The sequence below is a fragment of the Scatophagus argus genome, chromosome 8 (assembly GCF_020382885.2).
Source record: "Scatophagus argus isolate fScaArg1 chromosome 8, fScaArg1.pri, whole genome shotgun sequence".
Lineage (NCBI taxonomy): Eukaryota > Metazoa > Chordata > Actinopteri > Scatophagidae > Scatophagus > Scatophagus argus.
Window position 1 is genome coordinate 15,523,814 of NC_058500.1, and position 21,820 is coordinate 15,545,633.

General features: G+C 40.9%; 1 protein-coding gene across 1 annotated transcript in view; it reads right to left on the minus strand.

Moving 5' to 3' along the window:
- Nucleotides 1-3,112: 3,112 nt before the first annotated feature.
- The window catches only part of si:dkey-178k16.1 (band 4.1-like protein 1), a 33,634-nt gene continuing 14,926 nt past the window's right edge, over nucleotides 3,113-21,820 (minus strand). Inside the window, exons 4-24 of the mRNA XM_046397287.1 lie at nucleotides 17,625-17,729; nucleotides 16,190-16,232; nucleotides 15,978-16,053; nucleotides 15,609-15,827; nucleotides 15,396-15,483; nucleotides 15,151-15,303; nucleotides 13,919-14,016; nucleotides 12,569-12,744; nucleotides 11,924-12,174; nucleotides 11,250-11,288; nucleotides 10,104-10,133; nucleotides 9,308-9,463; nucleotides 7,875-8,963; nucleotides 6,688-6,738; nucleotides 5,845-6,249; nucleotides 4,834-5,055; nucleotides 4,667-4,726; nucleotides 4,378-4,467; nucleotides 4,128-4,208; nucleotides 3,652-3,768; nucleotides 3,113-3,535 (exon numbers count right to left, since the gene is read on the minus strand). Coding sequence (XP_046253243.1) covers nucleotides 3,530-3,535; nucleotides 3,652-3,768; nucleotides 4,128-4,208; nucleotides 4,378-4,467; nucleotides 4,667-4,726; nucleotides 4,834-5,055; nucleotides 5,845-6,249; nucleotides 6,688-6,738; nucleotides 7,875-8,963; nucleotides 9,308-9,463; nucleotides 10,104-10,133; nucleotides 11,250-11,288; nucleotides 11,924-12,174; nucleotides 12,569-12,744; nucleotides 13,919-14,016; nucleotides 15,151-15,303; nucleotides 15,396-15,483; nucleotides 15,609-15,827; nucleotides 15,978-16,053; nucleotides 16,190-16,232; nucleotides 17,625-17,729 — 3,555 coding nt within the window. The 3' untranslated portion in view covers nucleotides 3,113-3,529. The remainder of the gene's footprint in view (nucleotides 3,536-3,651; nucleotides 3,769-4,127; nucleotides 4,209-4,377; nucleotides 4,468-4,666; nucleotides 4,727-4,833; nucleotides 5,056-5,844; nucleotides 6,250-6,687; nucleotides 6,739-7,874; nucleotides 8,964-9,307; nucleotides 9,464-10,103; nucleotides 10,134-11,249; nucleotides 11,289-11,923; nucleotides 12,175-12,568; nucleotides 12,745-13,918; nucleotides 14,017-15,150; nucleotides 15,304-15,395; nucleotides 15,484-15,608; nucleotides 15,828-15,977; nucleotides 16,054-16,189; nucleotides 16,233-17,624; nucleotides 17,730-21,820) is intronic.

Below are 21,820 nucleotides of genomic sequence, written 5' to 3' on the forward strand. Positions count from 1 at the left end.
CTCATTTTTTTCTTTGAAGTCAGAAGAGGTCAGGAAGTTGTGCCTCACTGGGCCGTTTGAAGTAAATTCTAATGATCTTACTTAGTAGATGAAATAATAGTGCAATTAGTACAATCACATTTCTTTTTTTATATACCTGGGTGGAAGATAAAGTATTCACAGTTTGGGGTTTAAAATCAACTGTGTTTTGTCTTTCAGGAGCCTCTTCCTCTTCACAAGAACTGATTCAGTTCTTTGTTACAGATCAGGATTTCACAGGTTAATATTAGAATATGAATTTTAATTTCTTTAGTCTTTTTGTTGTGAGGTTGTTTGTGTTGATTTCATTGTCACTGTGCAGCACATTCCCACGGATGTTCCTGATCCATAGTTTGATACACAGATATTTATAAATGCAATCATTATGTGCAGAACTTTGCATCTGTTGAGTGCTCTTCATACACACTGGCCTCACGGGGAGGAGAGCATCATTTTTTGGGTTTTCTTTGAGTCTGACCACGAGCTACAACATATCAGCCATGCTTCTGGAAAGACTGGGTTGTTTAACTTCAAAACTACCTGTTGTGAATTTGAGTCATTGTTTTACCACTCTACAATATTCAAGAAACTTCAAAACTTATAACCTTGCATTTTTTTCAAATGATGAGAAAATACAGTAGCTGCACTTCATTATTGGGCCTAGAGGACAACTGTACTATACAGTACTAGCATGTAGCAGAAAAGATCAAACAGACGGATTCTCTTCTTATCTTTTGCTTTTTCTCTCTCACTTCTTTATTCATTTCGAAGGAATGCAAGTACAACGTACAACAAAGACACAGCACCAAGCAATGGAGAGCCAAAGAGATGAAGCTGCAGTGGAGGAGGAGGAGGGTGCTGTACAGAGAGGAGGGGGCCAGGTTTAAGGGTTAGCCAGAGGTCGTCCAATCAGACTTCTGCACCAGGCGTCTCAGCCAAAGCCAAATGTCTGTGATTAATCTCAGTCTGGTTATTACTTGTCAGACTTCCATGGGCAAGCCTTTTCAGGACAAAGGAAGGTAAGTTTGACTTCACACGCTGGTCCAAGGGTGATTTGGATAATTTTTCCCTTTTCTGAAGAACAATGAGAAACATTTCAGGTGGGTATGCGGAAGTTGTTTGAAATCTCTCTTCTTTTAGGTAACTGCTGCCCCCTAGTGTACCTCAAGCTCATGACCATTGACTACTTTACATCTTTACAGTCCACCAAACGGCACCAAATATACAGTACAAGGTACGCATGGCTGCATTATTTTTTTTTCCACCTTTCAGTTTGATAACCCACATCCACGATTAACCATCACTTTAAAGGATTCTGGAACCAAAATATGAAACACAACAGCAATCACACTACATATGTGAACATTGACAGTAAAGTTTGGTGTCTGAAAGCCAAAGTAATACCCTCATAAACCTGACATGACAGTGTTCACATTGTTTTTCTCAGGTTGAATGAATATGCAGATGCATGTTTTTCGATATGTAAAGAAAATGTGAATTTTGCAAGGAGACTGAAATTTTGCAGGTAATGTTAAATTCCCCATCATTACAGTGAGACCTTGCCGTGTCAAGTTTATGCAATTGACTCTCTGGCACTTAATTAAAAGTAGTTTGTTCATATAAAGTAATTTCATACAAAATCAGAGTTTGTACAATTTGACTGCTACCTTAATTGGCACACTACATGTCTATGGCATCTAACATTCATGTACCAAATCACACAAAAGCACAAATCCAGAGATGCTGCTCCTACTGTTTATTTTACTCACAACACTGTACTTTGCTTCAAAGAGTATTTGAAGGGCTCTGGTGCATAACACCATTTCCGTAGTTTATACTGAAAGAGGAAAAAATAACAATTGTACATTAAATTGTGGGGGAAAAAAATATCTGTCACCAAAACTGAATGTAGGCGTGACACTCCCACTTCATGTTTTTTTTTTGTTTGTTTGTTTTGTTTTGTTTTTTACAGGTAAATTAACTATTTAAACAAAAATCAATTATGATTAAAAAATTAAATTAATTAATGGATTAATTAACAAATGAATAATGTGCTTTATATTTTCTACTTCTTCTGATGAATACTCTTCATTTCCTGACAGGAAGTTTAATTTCCTTTTCTACGTTTCAGAGCTCAGATATGAGACACAATAGTTTAAAATAATTCGGCCTTCACATCTTTATGATTTTTCACTGTTTTCCTTAATGATCCTGGGTATCCACATCTATCCTTCTTATGAGTTAATATCCATCTTAATCAATTACAATTCAACAATGCAAGAAATTCTCATGCAAACATTATCTCAAATACTAGTTTTACTGAAGCAGCAGCCAGTTCTGTAACCTGAACAAGGGTGGGAGGCTACTCTATGTACTTACTACTCAAAGTGGTATTCTATCTGGCTGAATTCTGAAAGCATATCCCAAAGGCTGGGAAAGGAGAGAAACTGGGCTCATTCTGAAACATCAGCATGCTCAGAAAGTACACCGCGACCATTTGAATAAATACAACAGGTATACTGTGTGTAATAACAGCACCTAATGTCCACACGCATACACAGAATTTCTCAAAAAGTCCACTCAAAGTCCACCATGATGCAGCAACTGAAATCTTTCATACACGCACATCGTGGTAAAATACACTTTACAGATGTAAAATCTTTAAGGTAGAGACGGAGAGAGGGAAGTATCGTGATCCACATTGCTCCAACTTTGGTCCTCCGAAGGACCTACATGATGCATCCTCATTAGTCAGTGTCATCTGGGATAGCGATGAAGCTCATCTGTTCATTGTGCAAGAGTGAAAACAGGAAGTAGGATTTGCTCTGCGCTCACTAAACCCTGCTTTACTGGATGCTTTAACAGTACTGAACCTACATGTAATTCTATTAACAAAGCATGAGCACACACAGGGCCTTTTCTCAGCTTTTCTTGTTATTCAGTACAGCAGAAGACTATGTGCATGAGCATTTTCATTTTCTCAGATCCCTATTTTCCAAATGAAAGTGTTTGCATGAGATGGGCACCAGCATGGCACATGGCCCTGGATTATTCCACAGTGTAAATGAGTGCAGTGATTATCTAAAAAAAAAAAAAAAAAAAAAAAAAAAACTTCTTGTGCACTAATTCTTTTTGACCTTTGAGGAATACTTAAGCAAGTGGTTTGGCTAAAGATGCCCTGAGGGAGCTTAGTTGGATAATCTCTTTAATTGTTCTCAAAGTTTGGATTTCTGGTGGCATATTGATGACCGATCAAGGACCATGAATGAGGTTTACTCTTTTTTTTTTTGTCTTTTTTGCTGCATGTCTGACGAAGTACTTGCTGGACATGAATGTTTGGATGAAAATAAAAAAAAATTCAAAAGGAGTCTTGTTTCAGCTTTGTGTGTGCGTGAATGTGTACATGAAGCTCCTTTTTAGTGCCACTGGCAGTAGTCTGTGCAGGATGGTGGGGGGCAATTTCAGGTACTGACACTTGCGGTCCAAAGGGGGGCACTCTCGTCTCAGGAAATCAAGACTGCAGGTAAGAAAGAAGAGATGGACAACTTTTAAATCCCTCAACCTCAAAAGGGAGGTTGTGAGGCTAAATCTTGGTCAGATATTATTGTTTGGAGTCAGGATGACACCCTGTACCTCTGATGCACCGTGTCGATCCTCAGTGGTCGATTCTGTTTCCCTGACAACAACTGCCTTGGTCACCTGCATGTCGGGATGCTGCTGTTTGGCTTCCTGTATTGCAATAGCCAGAGCCTGCAAAGGGAAAAAATGAGCTAATGTTTAACTTTCCTGATTTCTGCGTTGAAGTTTAAGTTCTTATTCCACAGTTACATAGAATGGAAATCCAATACAATTTAAGTTCAGGAAAGACTGAGGAAATCAGTTTTTATCTACTTTATCACAAATTATTCAAATAAGGAATATTACTGAACATTTCATCTCTGCTGTTTTTTTTATCATATATTATTGTAAACTTAATATCTATCTATCTAGATAGATAGTCTAACAATGAATAACTGCCAGAGATCCAACAAATTTCCAAACCAGTACAACCAGCAAATAGCATGCTTTTGATGCAGTCATCCTCAGTTCATTTGTTCATTTCAGCTCACCTGCTCCTGGTCCACATCGTCGTCTCCTGTGATTATGATCCTCTTCTCGATCCTGGTCTCTGAATATCCTCCTTTCACTGTCTGAAACACATAATGGCTTTTCTTTTAATAGCCTTCGGAAGTTGAGTACGTGTTTAACTCTATTCAGAGAGAAGAGATGAGCTGCACCTCCTCATGTTGCAGAACACACTTTATCATATTAAACATCAAATCGTTAGCTGTGTTGTAAGTTCTACTCGGGCCTCTGTACCTTGGTGACATGAGTGGTTGCCGAGGTAACGTTTTCAGTGACAAGGATGGGTGAAGCCGATGCCTCTCTTCCAAGACTGCTCACGTGAACCTGAAGAGAGCAAACACTGTAAATGTGCAGACGGACGGTAAAACAAAACAAGCTTAAATTTTTTAAATATCAGTCAGACACATATTCATAAATTCATGTCTTTGGTCTTTGTAAGTAGGTCTAAACCCTAGGGAGCTGGAAGGAGTGTGCTGCAGGTTGAGTTAAAATTGGACAGGTCTTTCTAGGCATTTGTACTCACAGGAGATTTGTTCTGTCTCGTAGAGTATGAAACCTCACTTAAGCCTGTGATACCGTGATCCTGAAACAGATAAATTCAATTTTGTGACTTGCATGCACATGACTCTATGTTTTACAAGTTAATGAAACTGTCTGCTACAATATTTCTCACTAAAATGTGCAATTAACCTGATCTGTGAACTCCACAATGGTGGTGGTAACCTCTGACCCGTTGGGCTGGGTCTCCGTCCTGACGTCCGTCTTCCTCACTGTTGGCGTGGGCATGACATCACTGGCCTCCCTGCTCAGTGGTGCGATGGCAGGGACACGACTGGCCTCTCTGTGCGACTGCTCTCTGTCCACCGACGACGACACCGGCACTGACCTCTTTGGTTTTTTGGGGACTACAGGCTTAAGTGAAGGGGGGAAAAGAAAACACAAGTTTTACTTTTTACACAGACACCAGATGAGGCTGATGGTCTATTTCCTTTTACACGAATTCAGTGGGAAGACGCACAGAGCATACAGATGACTGATCTAGTTGAAGCGCTTTGTCCGCAAGAATGACGACATGGGAAATGTTTTGAGCTGAGTGCTTAAGTGAGATACGTTAGAAATAATATAAAAGAGGAAAGTAAAACAGGAAGAAAAAGAGATGAAGGGTTGTCATTGCCCCTCAGCACTGCTTGATAAAGAGCATTAAACACATTCCAGTCAGCATGTTTGATTACAGACACTTAGTGTGGCCTTTACATTGTGCAGCTTTTGTGCAATTTCAACTAAGAACACAGAAAAACACACCGAAATCACAACAAACATTTTGAATGCGATCACACTACAATTCACAGTTCACTCACATTCACGCTGACCAACAACTGCACAGGCAAACTAGAGCTCGTAAACAAAACTCATCAACAGCTCGCTTTGGTGGCCTGTCAGCACGCTTTGTTGGAAGCTTGGGTAACACTCAGAAGGGCATATGTGGTAATGAGGGTGGGAAATGCAGCAGTGCAGCTTTTCGTTGTTTTGGAAAAACACTTGTCAGCATTCTTTTATTTATTTCCTTTGTGCCTCTAGTTAAAACACGTGGAGATTTAGGTATATGCATGTTCTTAGGTAGCTAAAAAGGGGATTGTTCTTCTAACACGCTTCAAACTAAAGCCTCTAAGTGCTTCACATGAAAACTTTGGTCTACAGTACCTGCACGTCGGGCCGTTTGATCTCAGGTCGGACGTCTTCGGTCTGGATATGTTTGGCTGGAGGGCTGCTGCTGGCTCCTCTGGACAGAGGAGCTGACACTAATGGAGGAGGAGGTTCAGGGGGGCCTTGCTGCTGCTGGAGCAAGTCAATGCCAAAGCACAGACCACCATCAGGTGACAGATCCCTGTCTCCCAGCTCTGACATGCCCCTGGAGAACTCCTCCATGCCTGTGTGCAGGTCAGTGAGGACGGTGAAATCCACTTCAGCCTCCAAGCTGGATGTAGAGCTGACTGTGATGCTTGAACATTTGCGCTCAATGCCCAGATGGGTTTCCTTAAGGTACAGGATCTCATGGTCCTGGTCGTCCTCTGAGACGGAGCCCAGACGTTTCTCCCATGGTTCCCGCTGCAGGAAAGATAGTAGAACATTTAATACAATTTAACACTTAGAATTTCAGATGATTTAAACTCAATTTGTTGACTTAGATAATCAAAGAGTGTGATATACAGAAAAAACAAAGGCTTTTTTGTGTCTGTCGAAAGTAGGGCTCATTTACATTAATTACGGACATCAACAAAAGCGTAGACATCATCAGAACATTATAAAATCAGATGTATTTATTGTGTAATGTTAGCAGTTTAATATCATGTATTTTGAAATTTGCTGGCAGGGTTACCTCATCGGTTAGACATTAATTTGCAGCCTGTGCCTTATAAAAGCATAATGAAAAAATAATTTCTCCACTTTATACATAAACTATGTGCAGTTTGTTTAATCATTTCCAAATGAGCAGCTAAAAAGACAGAAAAATGAAGAGACTGGAGGAGCTGAGTGATGACTCACTGAAGCTTCGTTGAGGGGCTCCTCGTGAATAGCAGGTGTGGGAGGTGTCTCCTGTGGAAGAAAAACAAACAGCAGGCAAACACTGATGTGAGACAAAAAGAGCATGTGACAAATCACAGAAATTATATCAACCACAAACCATGATAACCCGTCTACACTGTAGCAAACATCAGTATAAATTTTATCAGAAAGGAGAGAGCAGAAACGGACAAAGAGTTGGGTTTTTTTCTGTCACTGTGTATCCCTGATGTTCTGTCTGCAGCACAACGCATGGCTGAGAGTTAAACAGAATTTGTCAAATTTAGAAAGACTGCGTTAGCAAAGTTCTCTACTTACAGCTTTTATACTTATTTCTTTGGTACTGGATGGTGAACAGAAACTTGCACAGTAAACACACATATGAGAATTCTCAAGTGTCTTTGAAACTTAAGGTTACTGTAAGAGGCATGCGCATAAGGTATATTTCACAGGTTGGTATCATTAAAAATGACTGCTAGTGCAATGGTAATGCCATGCACTGAAAGGTTAGATTTTTCAAAATCCCTTTCAGGAAAGAGGTTTTCATATTTGTAAATGCAGCATATGAATGCCTAAGCCCTGAAGAGGGTTGGCAGCTCTGCAGCCTGTGATTACATCTAATCGTCTTTTTCCATTTTCTGCTGTTGCTACAGAGGTGCCAAGGCAGAACATTCGGTTCAAATGCCCTCCCTTCTCAGCCATTCACAAAAAGTATTTAAATCATGTGTAAAAAGAGGTTTTAATTAAAATAAAATGGTGGAAAGGTCTTGCGCTCCTTGCAACAGCAGCCACCTTTATCCTGTGAGGATGTTGGAAGGAGAGACCAGTTGTTAAGGTGGGATAAAAGGGACGCCTGAAGCTTAAGCATTGTGAACTTTGCTTAAAGGCCCGAAGCGTTCTGAAATGGCCAAGCAGATGTCAAGCTTTGCGAAGGGGAATAACAGAAAGCAAAAAGCTCTCCGGGCCAATGATGCGATGCGGAGGGACGTGAACTTTTGCTTTCTCATACACAGCCACATGAGTTCTGAAGAATGTGAGTGTGACTTTTGTTTGTCTGTTTTTTTTTTTTTTTTGATGGTAAAAACAAGATTTGCACGACATCGTCTGAAGCTCATGCAATGTTTAATTTTCCGATGATGGACAAACAGGTTAGGGGGCAGATGGTTTACCGCTTGCTTCCTCTTGGCTGCTTCTTGGCCGGCTGTCCTGTAGTGGATGTGGCTGTTATCCATGTTGGTCTGCCTGTCTCGGGACCACTGCGTTTTCAGAGGAAGAGTTCGAGGGGGAACTATGGGAAATTTGGAGCTAGAGAACACATTCTCTTTAAACTCTGAGCTGTTTTGAAAATGATCGTCATGTAGCATGCCTCCTCTTGTCCACTGACTTTGTCCTGTACCTCTGCACTCTCTGAGCTCCTGTTGTCCAAACAACTCCTTCTTAATCTGCTGATGTAGTACAGTTTGCTGCTGATATGACATTGTACCCTCGCTGTGGTATTTGGTGGCCTCTGTGTTTTCCTTGACAACATCTGTTGCAGATTGCAGTACAGTATTACCATCATCTTTAAATCCTGCCTCACAGGATCTGTCCTTTGATTTTGTCACATGTACATCCTCAGTCACAACAAAGATGTCTCCATCAGACTGGCTTTGAGTTTGAGGGTTTACAGCACCTTTGTTCTCTTTATTCAAAGACTTCTTTGATCTCTGTGGCTTGAGAGGGACTATTTTTGTGACTTCGGAGTGTGAGTTCCCTGTTTTGTTGCAATCTTTTGCTCCCATGGGCTTTGGGTCTTTTATTTTCCAAGTGTCACAATGCCTGGTGTCACTCTCAATTCCAGACCCGTTGCCCTTTGGGAGAGAATCCATAGCCAACGGAGCTTCAGACGCCTTTGGTCTCTCTCGATGACAATGCCTCATATCTCTGGTGATCATTGCATCCCTCTGTTTGTCAGGTGGAGATCCATATCCGTTTTCTTGAACAAAATTTCTTGCTAATACAGAATCATGATGCCCGTTAGTCGCTACTCTTTCATCCATAGCGTTCAGGTCTGTCGCCTGTTTCAGTGATGTTCCAGGTCTAGTTTTCAAAGAGTCCCTGGGTGTTTGACAATTGTTCATATTTGTTTCAGTCCAAGGTGTCACAACGAATGTGTCTCTACCCACAGAAGAGGTCTTACTCTTTTCCATTTTAGAGTAAGTATCCAGCCCTCCTTCATAAGCATCCTGCTTGTCAATCAATCTGGCATCACTGGTTGCCTATGTTGACATAGAGTAGACATTTGCATTAGCCTAGCCAGATACACTGCGCCTCCATTTGTGATATCACTGTTACCCCACTTATGTGGAAAAAAAAAACTGCAATTAACTGCAAGACCTACGACTGTGCAAACTTCAATGCATATCAGGTTGGGGTTGTTTTTGTTTTTCTCATTTTCTGTGTTTTGGGCTTGATAAAACCAACAGTTTTACAGAATGAGGAGACAGGATGGGAAAGGGTTACCAGAACAATATTTCAGAAAATCGTAACATAAAGAAAACTGTGTTGTAGCAGTATAATTGTAGTATAGTAAGTAACTCTGGCAGTAGCCTGATGTTCTTACTGGTTTCCGCTCAGGAGTTCCTCCAGGAGGAGTAGCTGACGAGAGGCGTTTCTCCCTCTGGCCCATCTTGCTGTTAGGTTGCCTCAAAGCTCTCTTCAGCTCATTGATGCTGGCCTGATGCTTTTGTAGAACATCTTCTGGCTTATCCAAGAACTGCTGCTTACACAGTGAAGGGCACAGCAGGGACTCAGTTTAACATGAATTAAAACCTGGAGGGTTTTCATCTTAAAATTATTTGTCCAACTCTACTGTGATGGTGTGGTGCAGGATTGTCTGTTCTCTATTTTGTTACTGCTGATGCTGATAAATTAACCGCTGGACCATAAAGGTATTAATGATGATCAGCAACAGATATAGGCCTCCTTATAGTGTACTCAGTTCAGGGACAGACTCTATTTAACATAGTCTATTCCAAAATTACTTTCCTGTTGTAGCACATCTTAAATATGACAAATGGTCATTTGCATTCAGTCTTAATGAGCACCTAAGAACCTTTGAAAGGCGGAATAAAAGCCGCAAAATCACTGATGTTTGCACTTACGTACTGTCAAAGGTCGAGATAAAAACTGAATTTACCTGAGAATAATATTCATAAAATATCAAACAGACATGCAATGTAATACCGTGTTTAAGAAACACAAGCAAATATACCAAAAATATTTGAACAAGAACTCTGTTATTGCTTGTTATTATGTTCTTCCTCTGTAAGTGACAGGCAGAGGTTTGAATAAGAAAACATAGCACACCTGAAGAGGTTAACACACTGCGCATGCCAAAAAGAGAGGACAAGTGGTACCTCCTGTTTGGGCCGAGGGGTGGCCTGATCCTTGTCCAATAGATGAGGGAGCCCGAGGTGGGGCAGGTGAGATGAAGTGAAGGGTTTTGAGCAAAGCAGTGGGTTGTGGATTGGAAGGAGGAGAACAGATGTGTGCAGAGACAAAGAAATAAAATGCTGCAGGTGAGTCAAAAAGGCAGGCAGCCAGACGGACAGACAAACAGAAACACTTGACACCATTGGGGCTTTTGACGAGAACTGTTAAGCCATTTAATGTTCTGCCAAGAAGACGGGGGCAATCCATATCGGTGTCAGCCAATTGGTAATTAATGCAGTCATGTATTGACCGAACGTAAGTGCTTGGAGAGGGGGATGAGTCCCATACTTCTCCATCTAAAGACTTGGTGAGAAGGCAAAACCACAAATGAACAAACCACATTAACTAACTCAGGGCCAATATGTCCTGCAGCACAGTAACAAAACCACACATACCCGCACATAAATAATATGAGACGATTTGCACTGGAATCACCCTTACCATACAAATAAAAGATAAAACAAAAACAAATAACAGTGTGTAGAAAGCCTGTTCTTAAAATAACTCAAACATAACTACTAATTAATTAAAGTACTAAGATTTTTTATGCATCTCAGCTGAAGCAGGAGATTTGTAAACTAGGGAACCACTCATCAGAGACTCACCAACAGTGCTTAAGGGCCATCTATTTATCCGGCTAAAAACAAATCAAACCCTCTGATTTTACACAGGGACACTGGTAAAGATGCACCAGTGTGAACATGTGCAGACAACCGAAAAAAGGCTGGCACGCTTTTTTCCCCTAGAGATGGACTCTGATAAGATAAGAGCTAAATGCCTATGAAGAAAATCTAATATGAATTTCCAGAGAAACTTTTTTCCAGGAGGAAGACAAAAAAAAATCAACCACAGAGAAAGAAATGTATATTAGATATTTCTTGTCTATTCATCTGCACATTCATGCAGTTTCCATAGATTATACTGAGAGGAATCCTGGAAATCATCACATGAAAACATTCCCTCTAGAGACAAACAATTATATAAAAAAAAAGGATAGGTTGTGTTGTACAGATGCATGACCGACAACAACCAAAACCACACAGAGATACAAAGGTCCAAAGCCAAAATACCTCTGGTTTTGAGTCTGATGGTGAGCCTGCCTCCTCACCCTGCAGGAGAGGGCGATGTGGATGATAGAGAGGTCAGAGAGAGGAGAGCTGAGGTTAGCAAAGTGTGTTAACATCACAACAGGGAGAAAAGAACGGCTGTTAGAGGCCGGATGCTGGGTTAAAAAAACAATAATATCTGCAGCAAAAAGGTCAAGTTAGATTTCGGAAGGTAGTTTATGAAACGGAAAGAACGGAGGATTCATACCATAAGTTTTAAGGGGGAGAGCAGAAAAAAGGAAAAATAGGCTAAATAGAAAAAAAGGAAGGATTGTGATTACAGTCTTAAATGAAAATGAATGCGAGACAGAAGGATGAGGACTCGAAGTCAGAACTTCATGAACTACTTTTCTGACTTGGAATGCAGCAACGGCTGTGTACTTTTCAAATGAGCCAACAGAACTGCTTTTGTGTGTTTTGTTGTACTTTTCTCAAAAGAGATTTACTCTCACACTTAAAAATAAATACTTAATTTATCACACGAGTGCTGATTGTATTTATATTGGTATTTGACTGGTTGTGGCTCAATAGTTGTAATTCGTTCTCACTGTACACACTGAAATGTTGAACATTTGTCCATTCCTGATGCAATGAAGGCAGGTTTTTGTGCATTTGAATGGTATCCATGCATTTTGTACCTTAAGCTCCAAAGTCTTGGTGGCCGTTGAGATGCTGGCACCCTGAGTATGCTTCTGAACCTGATCTTGGTCCTGAAGTTCATGCTGCTCGAGTTCCTGATCTGTGGACTGATCCTGGTCCTGATATTGGTAGTGTTCATGATCCAGGTCCAGGCTTCCCTCTTGATCGAGGTCTTCTCTGGACATGAACTGCGTGCGTTCACTGGAGCTCCGCTGGGACAACTGGTCCATACTGTCACCTAGAGCTGAGGCTGGTGAAGTGCAAGTGGAGGAAAACATCAAGCGCTATTTCATGACATAATCTACAGCACAGTGTTGTGTGTGACATGGTCACGTGTGTCAGTTAGATCGTGCTTTGATACGTCATCACAAATAACAAACGGCCTTTTTGTTTTTGCCAAAGAATCTCAGGCTCTGACAAGATGTCAGAGATTTTATGGTCACTCCCTTCAAAGCCATAACACAAAATCAATAAGCCCTGAAATATTTACACTGCATGAATGAGGAGGACTGTGCCTTTATGCCTACATCCAGTCAATCAGTTTTTTAAACGTGAAGGGCTGGAGTCAAATTATTGCCTCATAACACAATCCAAGAAATATAAGTGAACATCTGGGTGGACAGCGAAACAGTCTGGGTTCTTACCTCCATCAATGCTTCGGGGCAGCATGTACCTCTTGCTAACAGACCTCTCAAACTGTGGAGCAGGCCTGTCAATCAAAGCACTGGCCTGTCTGGTCTGGGCTTGGGTCCGACCGCTGTAGCGGAACTTGGAGCCAATCACCAGGAAGCCTTTGGGTGGCGGCTCTGGGGAAACCAACCTATAGGAAGGTTGTGTTAGTGTAAATGTACAACAAACACCCCTTGTTGGTATTTCTTTACTTAATTATGCAAAGCTTTTATAAAGCTTTAAAGCTTTTAAAGCTTTAAATAAAGACAAAGAACAACAACAGTTATTTCAAAGTATAGTTTCAACCTTCAGTTTATAGGCAGGTGTCGGTTTTTAGTGATATTTCCATGAAAGACAGGCCATGAAAGAAATATCATGGTTCAGCATTTTAGGCAATAAGCTGGATTACAATGTCGCTCACATGTCTGTACAGTACATATGGAACTACCAGCAGCCTGTTAATTTACCTTGGCACAGATAGTGCAGCTAGCCTGGCTCTGTCCAAAGATAACAAAATCCCTCAGCCAGCACCTACATTGATTCCCCAAGTCTTGTCATCACTGTGAGGTTGCCCACAGAGACTGCAGGAAGTTACTCTTGCCAGCCAAGAAATAGTTTGGCCCCGTAAAAGACCACAACATGTGTATTTTACACTTTTACACTTCGGTTTTTCGAAGAGATCAAACAGATTAGATATAAGGTGTTAATTTGTCAGTTTTAGGGGTGCGAGTAAGCAGAATATGTTACCTTCAGACAGAGCCAGGCTAGCTGTTTCACACCTCTTTCTAGTTGTCTTCTCATCTGAGTTGACTGTAATAAACTATCAGAAGTTAATTTAAAACCAGGGAAATAATAAGTTATTATTGGAAACTTTATACTATGTGCTGTAAGAGTTGAATTGTATGGTCTCTTGTAGACACATTTCACATTTTTGCAAGTCAGCTGACCTGCTGTGCACTGACTACAATGCTCTCTAGCTAATAATAGCGGTTAATTAGAATTAACCACTGTTATTAGCTAATTATACAGCTAATTAAAAGTGTGGCTGACAAGCCAATCACCGTCTTTATTCTCTCCATGATTATGTGCAAAATGCCTTCTTTTCTTCAGGAACCTTCCCATTCATTTACAGTTACATATCAGTTTGTTTCAAGGAAATCACACAGAACTATGGGACCCGTAAAAAGTGTGATGATGAAAAAGATTCAGCACATTTGTATAAAGAATGTCAGTTAAAGGATAGCTATACTGTGCTATGTGTTAACACCCCATGCAGTGACAGAAAAAGTGTGTTTGTTTGTGATTCTGTGAGTACCAATGCCTACCTGAAGAAGGTGTGGTGCTCAATGCAGACCTTCCACAGTCGCTTCGAGGCCCGATGGTTGGGCAGCTTAAAGCCTATGGTGCTTTCAAACTGTTCATACTGAGCAGTGAGGGGAAGGAGTGAAGGTGGTGCAGGAGGAGGAGGAGGAGGAGGAAGGGAGGTGAAGAAAAAAAATGACAGTGAAGGGGGTGAGTGTGGGGAAAGATGGTAGGATGGTGGCCGGGTGAATTGTGTTTACTCCGCAGCAATGGAAAAATCAATGTTGTTTTTCTGTTTACTGTTCGAAATATATTCTCATGTCTCCTACTGCCCACGTCAGGTGGACTTTCCATCTCTAACCAACCTGCAAATTAGCCGTTCATGCACTCACTCAATCAGATGTTCAGTGGTGTGAACATTAAAAGACGCTTTCAAATCAATACGTTATTAGCTATATAACAGGTCTTTAAACATCAAAATGGTCCATTCACAAGAGAGAACCAACTTTTGTTCCACACTAAAAATCTGCAGGGACAATTCAGAATAAAAGAGCTCTAAAACACAATGACGACCCTGCAGGCAAATCTGAAGTGACAGCAGACTTAAGAGGATGGATCTGCAGAACAAAGTGTACGTATAGATTGGCCTTGGTATTCACTATGAAGATGTCAGTTTAACAGTGGATATAAAAGACATTGTTAATATCCTGAAGGCCAATAGCAAAATAATTTTAGAGAGTTGAAAACCAGAGTGAGCATAAAAGCAGTTCCAACATTTGCAAGTAAAATCCTTGATGAAAGTGCAAATCCTCATGACTGACTAATCACTTTAAAGTCACCATAGAGTGAGAGAGGAGGAGGAGAAGAATAGAAACATGACCTATCAGCCTAATCTTTAAGAACTGTATCTCTAAGGGCTATAAATAATGTCTGAAAAATACTCCTCGTCAGTTGTCGCATGCTTTGCTGCAGATAAATCACAGAAGCAACACTTTTATCAAACCATGAAATGACTATTTATGCTGCTTGGGACGAGTCAAGAGAGACAATGATGTAATTTTAACAACTGTGAAACCATGAAATAGAAATGTGGAGTTGGCTCTTTAACAAATGATTCTTCATTCCACTTGCCTTGTATTTGGCCAGAATGACTGTCACAGGCTGTTCTAGTGGGATTGTGCATGCAATAATTGGGCAGTGAACTCCTTAATCGGGCAAGATGCAAAAGACAAGATATCGACAAATTTTTATTTACCTCTCCTGGGCGGATCTTGATATAGAAGTTGCTTCTCTTATAGGAGATCTTGAGGATTTTTGGCCAGGCGAATCGATTGATCCTTAGGCGGTCTCGGTAGATGAGCAAACCATTGGCGCTCACACCAAGCATTATGTCAATTCCTTCTGAATCCTGGTGAACACAGGCATAGACCATCTGAAAACCTCTGACAAAAGTGTGTTGGCTAATTAAAGTCTGGGAGCACTCAAGTTTTATCTCTATACCTTAGCATGATGCAGGTCGACCCCATACATTGAAAGCTTCTTGGCATTTTCTAGAAAGTTCACCTCTGCCTCTGCTGGACTCATTCCCCTACAACACAAAATGCCAAAAATGAATCTTCACTTCTTTCATATTCTTCCCACAATTGAAAACTACTAGTATTTCTTAATATCCTAACGGCAATTGATTTCATTAATGCCGTCATATTTCCTGACCTATAGTTATGGTGCAGCTCCATCACTCTCTCTTCCAGCTCCCGTGTCTGGTTCGGTGCAAAGTGGAAGTCGTTGACATAGTCAGGGCCGTGTTCCTCGGGGTCATAGTCTCCAAGTTCAGCTTGGACAGTGTACGAGCCCAGAAGGGCATGGGTGACAAACGAGCAGGGTAGACGACCGGACAGGATGTCGTCCCTCAGCTGCAGGCACAGGTAGTACCTATAGGAACACAGGATCCTCAGCTCCTAAGTCTCTATATATTATCAGGGGCGCTGTTGGACTGGTCAGTCTCAGTCCTTATTTAATGCTGAGTCAAGTTTACGCAATGTTTATGGGTCTGTCAGCAGGTGATGTTGAATTCAGACCCACCTAGTGATGTCTTCAATGAGCACAGATGGGTCTGGAGGGTAGAACTTGACGGAAAATCCGAAGATCCAGGAGCCAACTGTGGAAACCACCAGCAAAGTTGGTTTTGTGAATGACTTCTTGTTCATTGAAATGCTGTATTTGTGTGTACTTTTACTCTTACTTGGACTGTGTGTGTGTGTGTGTGTGTGTGTGTGTGTGTGTGCTACACTTACCCCGGATTTGTTTCTTAATCTCTTTGGAGGGATCCAACCAATTCTGACAAAGAAAGGAAGAGACAGTCGCCTCAGCAAATCATCCATATTCATATTTTCAAGAGCCCTTTTAAGTTCTTCTCTTCCCTTCTTAAATCTATTCCCTAGTGGAAGCCAAATATATTCGTGCTACAAGAAAATGGACAAAGGCTTTTATAAATACCGAAAGCATCAATATTGGGGATATAAATGTCAGCTGAATCAAGCTCCTGTGCTTAATGTCACTAGAGCTTTCATGGGGCACTGTGGACCATTTTTAAAAGGCCTTACTTTCTAATCACATTTTGAAAGGTTAAAGGCCATGTATGCCACTCTCGGGATATAAGTGCTTGAGCACGGTTAAAAGGGCAACCAAGGACTCAGAGCTTTATCTCTCCTGGAAAATAGTCTGGTTAAATAGGCCAGCTGGCTGAAAGGGTGATTGACATTTGCTCTGAAATCAATGACAAAATCCAAATAATTTATTAAAGGTGCAGCTGGGCACCTGTCCTAGGTCTCGTCACACAAACAGGGGTCAGCAGAAATGTAGAGAACTTGTTGCTTGTCTGCATCTCCCAGCTGAAACTATGGGGGAAGGCCTGAGGAGCTATACTGTTGAACTACTGCCTCTTGAGGTACAAAGCAGTATTACCAGACCGGCCAGGTCTGGGCAACTGGGTTAGCATGCTAACCTCAATGGATATCTACATCTCTGATATTTCTTCACATTCTGTTGATAATTTTAGCTTTTGCAATATTTTAAAGATACTCTCTACACATGTATTAGGGTATATATAAGAATTCACTAATGTGTGTCTGACATGTTTTTTGGAGAAAAAAATCATTGCCACATCAAAATGGCACCTATTACTTCACTCTCATTAGAAACTGTAGAACATATGAATATGCAAATATTTTTCTTTTCGCAAAATTTAGCTGTTGGACACAAGATGTCGCCTACTTCACTGTAAAGTCCATTCTCAGTGTATGTGCACTGGAGGCTTAAGGTTGCCACATCACACTTGTGGTAAATACTGGACCAGGATTGGCTTCCAAACTATTGACTAGTGACATCAAAAATCATGCTCACCCCTTAAATTTTATTTTTCGGTGATGAATGTAAACACAGCCTTACAGTGTCAGACTGTACACATAGATATAGAAGAAGAAAAAGAAGAAAAACACATTTGTGACTGGAGAGGGACTTTAAAATTCTTACATACATATTACATATCACCCAATTTAAAGCAGGTATAAAAAAAACCACAGAATTAATTGTCGACATATTGGATAGGACGTAAATTGCACCCACATATTATTAATAATGATCACTGTCGTAATGGGTTCTATATGAAAACATGGCCCAGTGGTGACACCTGGAACAAAGTGTTTTTGTTAGTGTTTGTGTGTGTCTGACCTTGGAGTTGTCCGTGTCCTGGAAAGTCAGGCCAAAGTAGTCCCTCTCCAGCAGGTTCAGATGGCCACACACCATGTCCAGCAGGGTCTGGCCCTTGGCAAATTTCTGTTACACACACACACACACACACACACACACATGCATACAAAGATATAAGAACACACAGCAAGCAGGCAGGCGACAAGGTGCAGGCTGTAAGAACAGACAACACTGTCCCGCAAAATAGAAAAAGAAGATGACCAAGTGCAATAATTCAATATAATGGAGATGTGCTTAGTGGCAGCCTGGTCAGCCAGTATGAATGCAAAATCCCCAAAAAAATGATTTAAAAAAAAAAGATTTGTAAAACTGTTCATCGTGGGATCTCCATGATTCTGTGCCAATGGAATAGTTATGTCATAAAATAAAAGTGGAATATTATTTTACTAAACAATGACATGATTTATTCACACTTCATGACACAAAGGAGTCAAAAAATATTAGGGACATAAAAATCCACCCTCCCTGGTGGTCTGAGAGGCGCTTCCAGTCTACCCTCTGCCCTGTTGAGGAGGAGCTACACTCTGTATTACTATATAAGGGGAGCAATTGCCTTTCGCATCACTGGCGTTTGTAGAGACCACACCTATTTTCCACCCAGTCCTTCAGGGCTTGTTCCTTCAGACAACAAGGACTCTGTGGGTTGCACAGACGGCCTTGGCAAAATGCTGTTTCCACGCACACACATGCATAGACGTACATACACACACGGAGACACACATGCCAGATTCATCTCCTAGGGAAACCTGGCTCTTATGGCAGAAAAGCAACCAAGTAGCTGTTACCATGGAAACAGAATGTAATAGGTCCCTTCTGTATGTGCATGTGCCCTCTCACTTTCTCTATCTCTGGTTACTACAAGGCCATCACAAAGGTTTGTTCCGCACTATCAGCATACCTTTACAATAAAAATAAATAAATAAAAATGGCTGGTTAATTATATAAAGTGATCTGTCTCTCAATCAAATAAATGATCATTTACATCCTGCTGCACTGAGGCTGCCATGGGCAAAGTAGTGTGAGAACAATACCGATTAAGAGGCAAAGGGTGCAGTCAGGGATTTTTTTTTGAGGTGCGGTGCATTTATTTGATTTTCCCACAAAATTAAATTGCAACACACATCTCAGGTGGTCCCCCAAGCATGGCGAACAATTCTAGAGCTGCTGATGAGATTTCGTTGTCGCTCCAATTGGCTGCAATCGCATTGCTGTAACTAGTTCTGTGGGCTGATTGTGTTAACGACCATTTGGTGTAATCTTAGAAATCCATTTAGCTGATTGTTTCACTCATGCAAACAAGATGAAGAGAGACAGTGTGTATGTGAATGGGTGAATGGTTGGCCAGAGAGAAAGTAAATCTATTGAACTTTGTCACTTTTACTAATGCAAGTGGAAGGACGGCACCATGGAATTTAACAGCTGGAGAAAACTGTGCTGGTGTAGCTCCTATTATGCATGCTTTGACTACATATTTTCTGTTACAGATTTTAATCCTCTCAACAGAAGCCGAGATAACCCTGACCCTTTCATAAAACAGAAGCCCAGAGTAAACCTTGACATTAACTCAGGAATCTTTTCTTCTTGATTTGACAGTCATGATTCTGCATTTCAGCTGAAATAAACAAGTGTTGCACTTCACACTGGGTATAATAAGCAGCATCGCATTTAAGTTGGTCATAGTTCAAGGACATGTGAATGCAATAAACTTTAAAATTGTAATACATGAAGTTGGATGGACCAGATCTTCTGGTTCTATCTTCTGGTTCCAGAGCTATTTTAATAAAAGCTCTAACAACTTGTTCACCAAGTTTGTCTCATGACCACTTGGAAAAAAGCTATATATTAGACATGTTGAAGTGTCCAATCTACAAAAAAAATTACTGTCAAATAGGTTTGGACTAGAACAATCCCTGTAACAGTACAGACAGGCTTGTTAGGATGGACAGCAATGTATAAGTCAGAAAGGCTGCCTTTCAATCACACAGGTTGTGCTCCAGTGTTGGCATGTATACATTCTGCATTTCCCTCAAGCAAGAGACTGAACATGTTTGAACCTTCAGAGGCTCAGATCTGCAGCTGACAATGCACTCCAACCTCTGTAGAGGGGAAGAAGTAGATAATTATTTTGCAGTCAAACATGTTTGATGGGTGCTATTAAAATGAGAAGATGTTGTGCAGAAAATACTGTAGATAAACAAATTTTTATCGTCCTTCAAGCTTTTTAAAAGGAGGCCGAGCTGGGTTCCAGTGCCATAAATCTTTCATCTGGTTTTAACTCATTAACCACATGGTCACATGAACCACATGATTATGGAGCTGCTGGATTTCTCTGCAGAGGCACTCTGAATGTAAGAATGTTAAGCACTCTGGACTGCCATGCTTTTCTCCTGTGCATACCTAGATGTCACCATTGTCCCACTTCTTACTGCATTATTGTTGCATCTGGTGCATTCCACTTTGTAAATGACACTTACAAACAATTTGATTTACTACAGTACTATACAAGAGTTTTGTATTACAATTTCAGCTTCTAATATGCAAAAGTAACAAATTTCAGAAGTGGCTGTATGGGATTGATTTAGAATAAATAGCAATAAAAGTAATTTTGTTATTTCTATCACTATGTGAATAAAACACCTCTTAAATAGCTGAGCTCTGAAATATCAGTGGCACAGATTGCTTTGAATTCAACAAAAGCAAACCCCAAACAGCCCTGCCTCACTAATAAAATGGATGCTCACAGAGCCATGCGGTTAACCCGTAAAAATGAAGAAACCATAAAAATGAACATTAGCATTTCATGGGTTGGACCTATTTTAGGAAGTTACATTTAGCCAAAGTTTAAGCTGTTAAATATGGTTACAATGGTCTCCCAAGGATTTTATTCAAAAACCCAGATGTTTTACTTTTTTTTTTATTATTTATTTTGGAAAAAGTAAAAAACTTTAATAGTGTGGCTTTAGGTTAAAGACTAAAGACTGAACAATGAAAATGCACTAAGCTCAATCAATATCTATAAGGTCTTGAGCCAGATATCCATAAAAGGCTCAGGCTGCTTCTCTATGCTTTCATCATCAGGGCCCACTTGCTCAGTGGACTTCATGTAATTAAAGTAATGATTTCATTGCATTCATCAATGTGTCCCTGTTTGCCTTTATACATTGCAGACCTAGTGATATACACACTCTCAGACATACCGAACTACTGTACAAAAGCAAGCACCTCCTGCGTCCTCTCCTTCTTTCTCTCCATCTCCTCCCCCGCTCTCTTCATCTTTTTCTCCTCCTCCCCTTTCCTCTTAAGCCTTTCTATTTTCTTCCTGGTCAAACTTAAGAGCACTCATCTGTCAATTGTATGGATTTCCTGTCAAAGCCCCCTACCACTGGTGTCCCTTCCCAGGTGACATAAAGAAATGTGTGTGCGTGTGTGTGTGCGCATGTGCACACACAAGAGCGTATGTGCATGCTCTGATAAGTAAAATATGTGAGGTCAAGTTGGAAGCAGTAAGGCATAAAGGAATATAGCTGACATAAATGAGGTCGAGCAGCCAACAAGATCATTCCCATCACACATCACACTCCATCATCAGCAGCAGCCAATGGGGTTCCAGCTTTGGCTTTTAATGTGAATCATGGCAGCGATGTAAGTCCTGCTCAGGATCTCCCTCTGGTGTGGAACATCCCTTTCGACACCCTTCGCTCTGCTTCAGAAGTCCCTTCAGTCCAGGAGCAGAATAATTTTCTGCACTGTTCGATCATGACGCGTGCGTGGGCTGCTGTTAAATTCAAATAAACCAAGAGTGGTGGGAATTAGTCTGTTTACAAACACAGTCTACAGAGTCACGATTCATGGAAGCCAAGGATTGTTCATCTGAGCCTTCCATCCCCCACAAAGTAGAGCTTGTCTTAGTTACCTCCCTTCACCCATCACTCCCCCCTCCCAGTGCAAATAGAAGCAGGGCTGCATTTCCTGACTCAGTAGCATGTATTACCGAGGGAGACTAAATCCCACTGAGGTGCATTGTGGTGTGCTGAGTCAAGAGCTCTGTTCAACTGGGAGGGATATACGCAATTTTCTTAAAATGCTGTATTTGTTGTCACCCTGCATAGCAAGAACAGCATTTTGAAATCACTGAAAGTCTCAGTTATTTTTCTTCA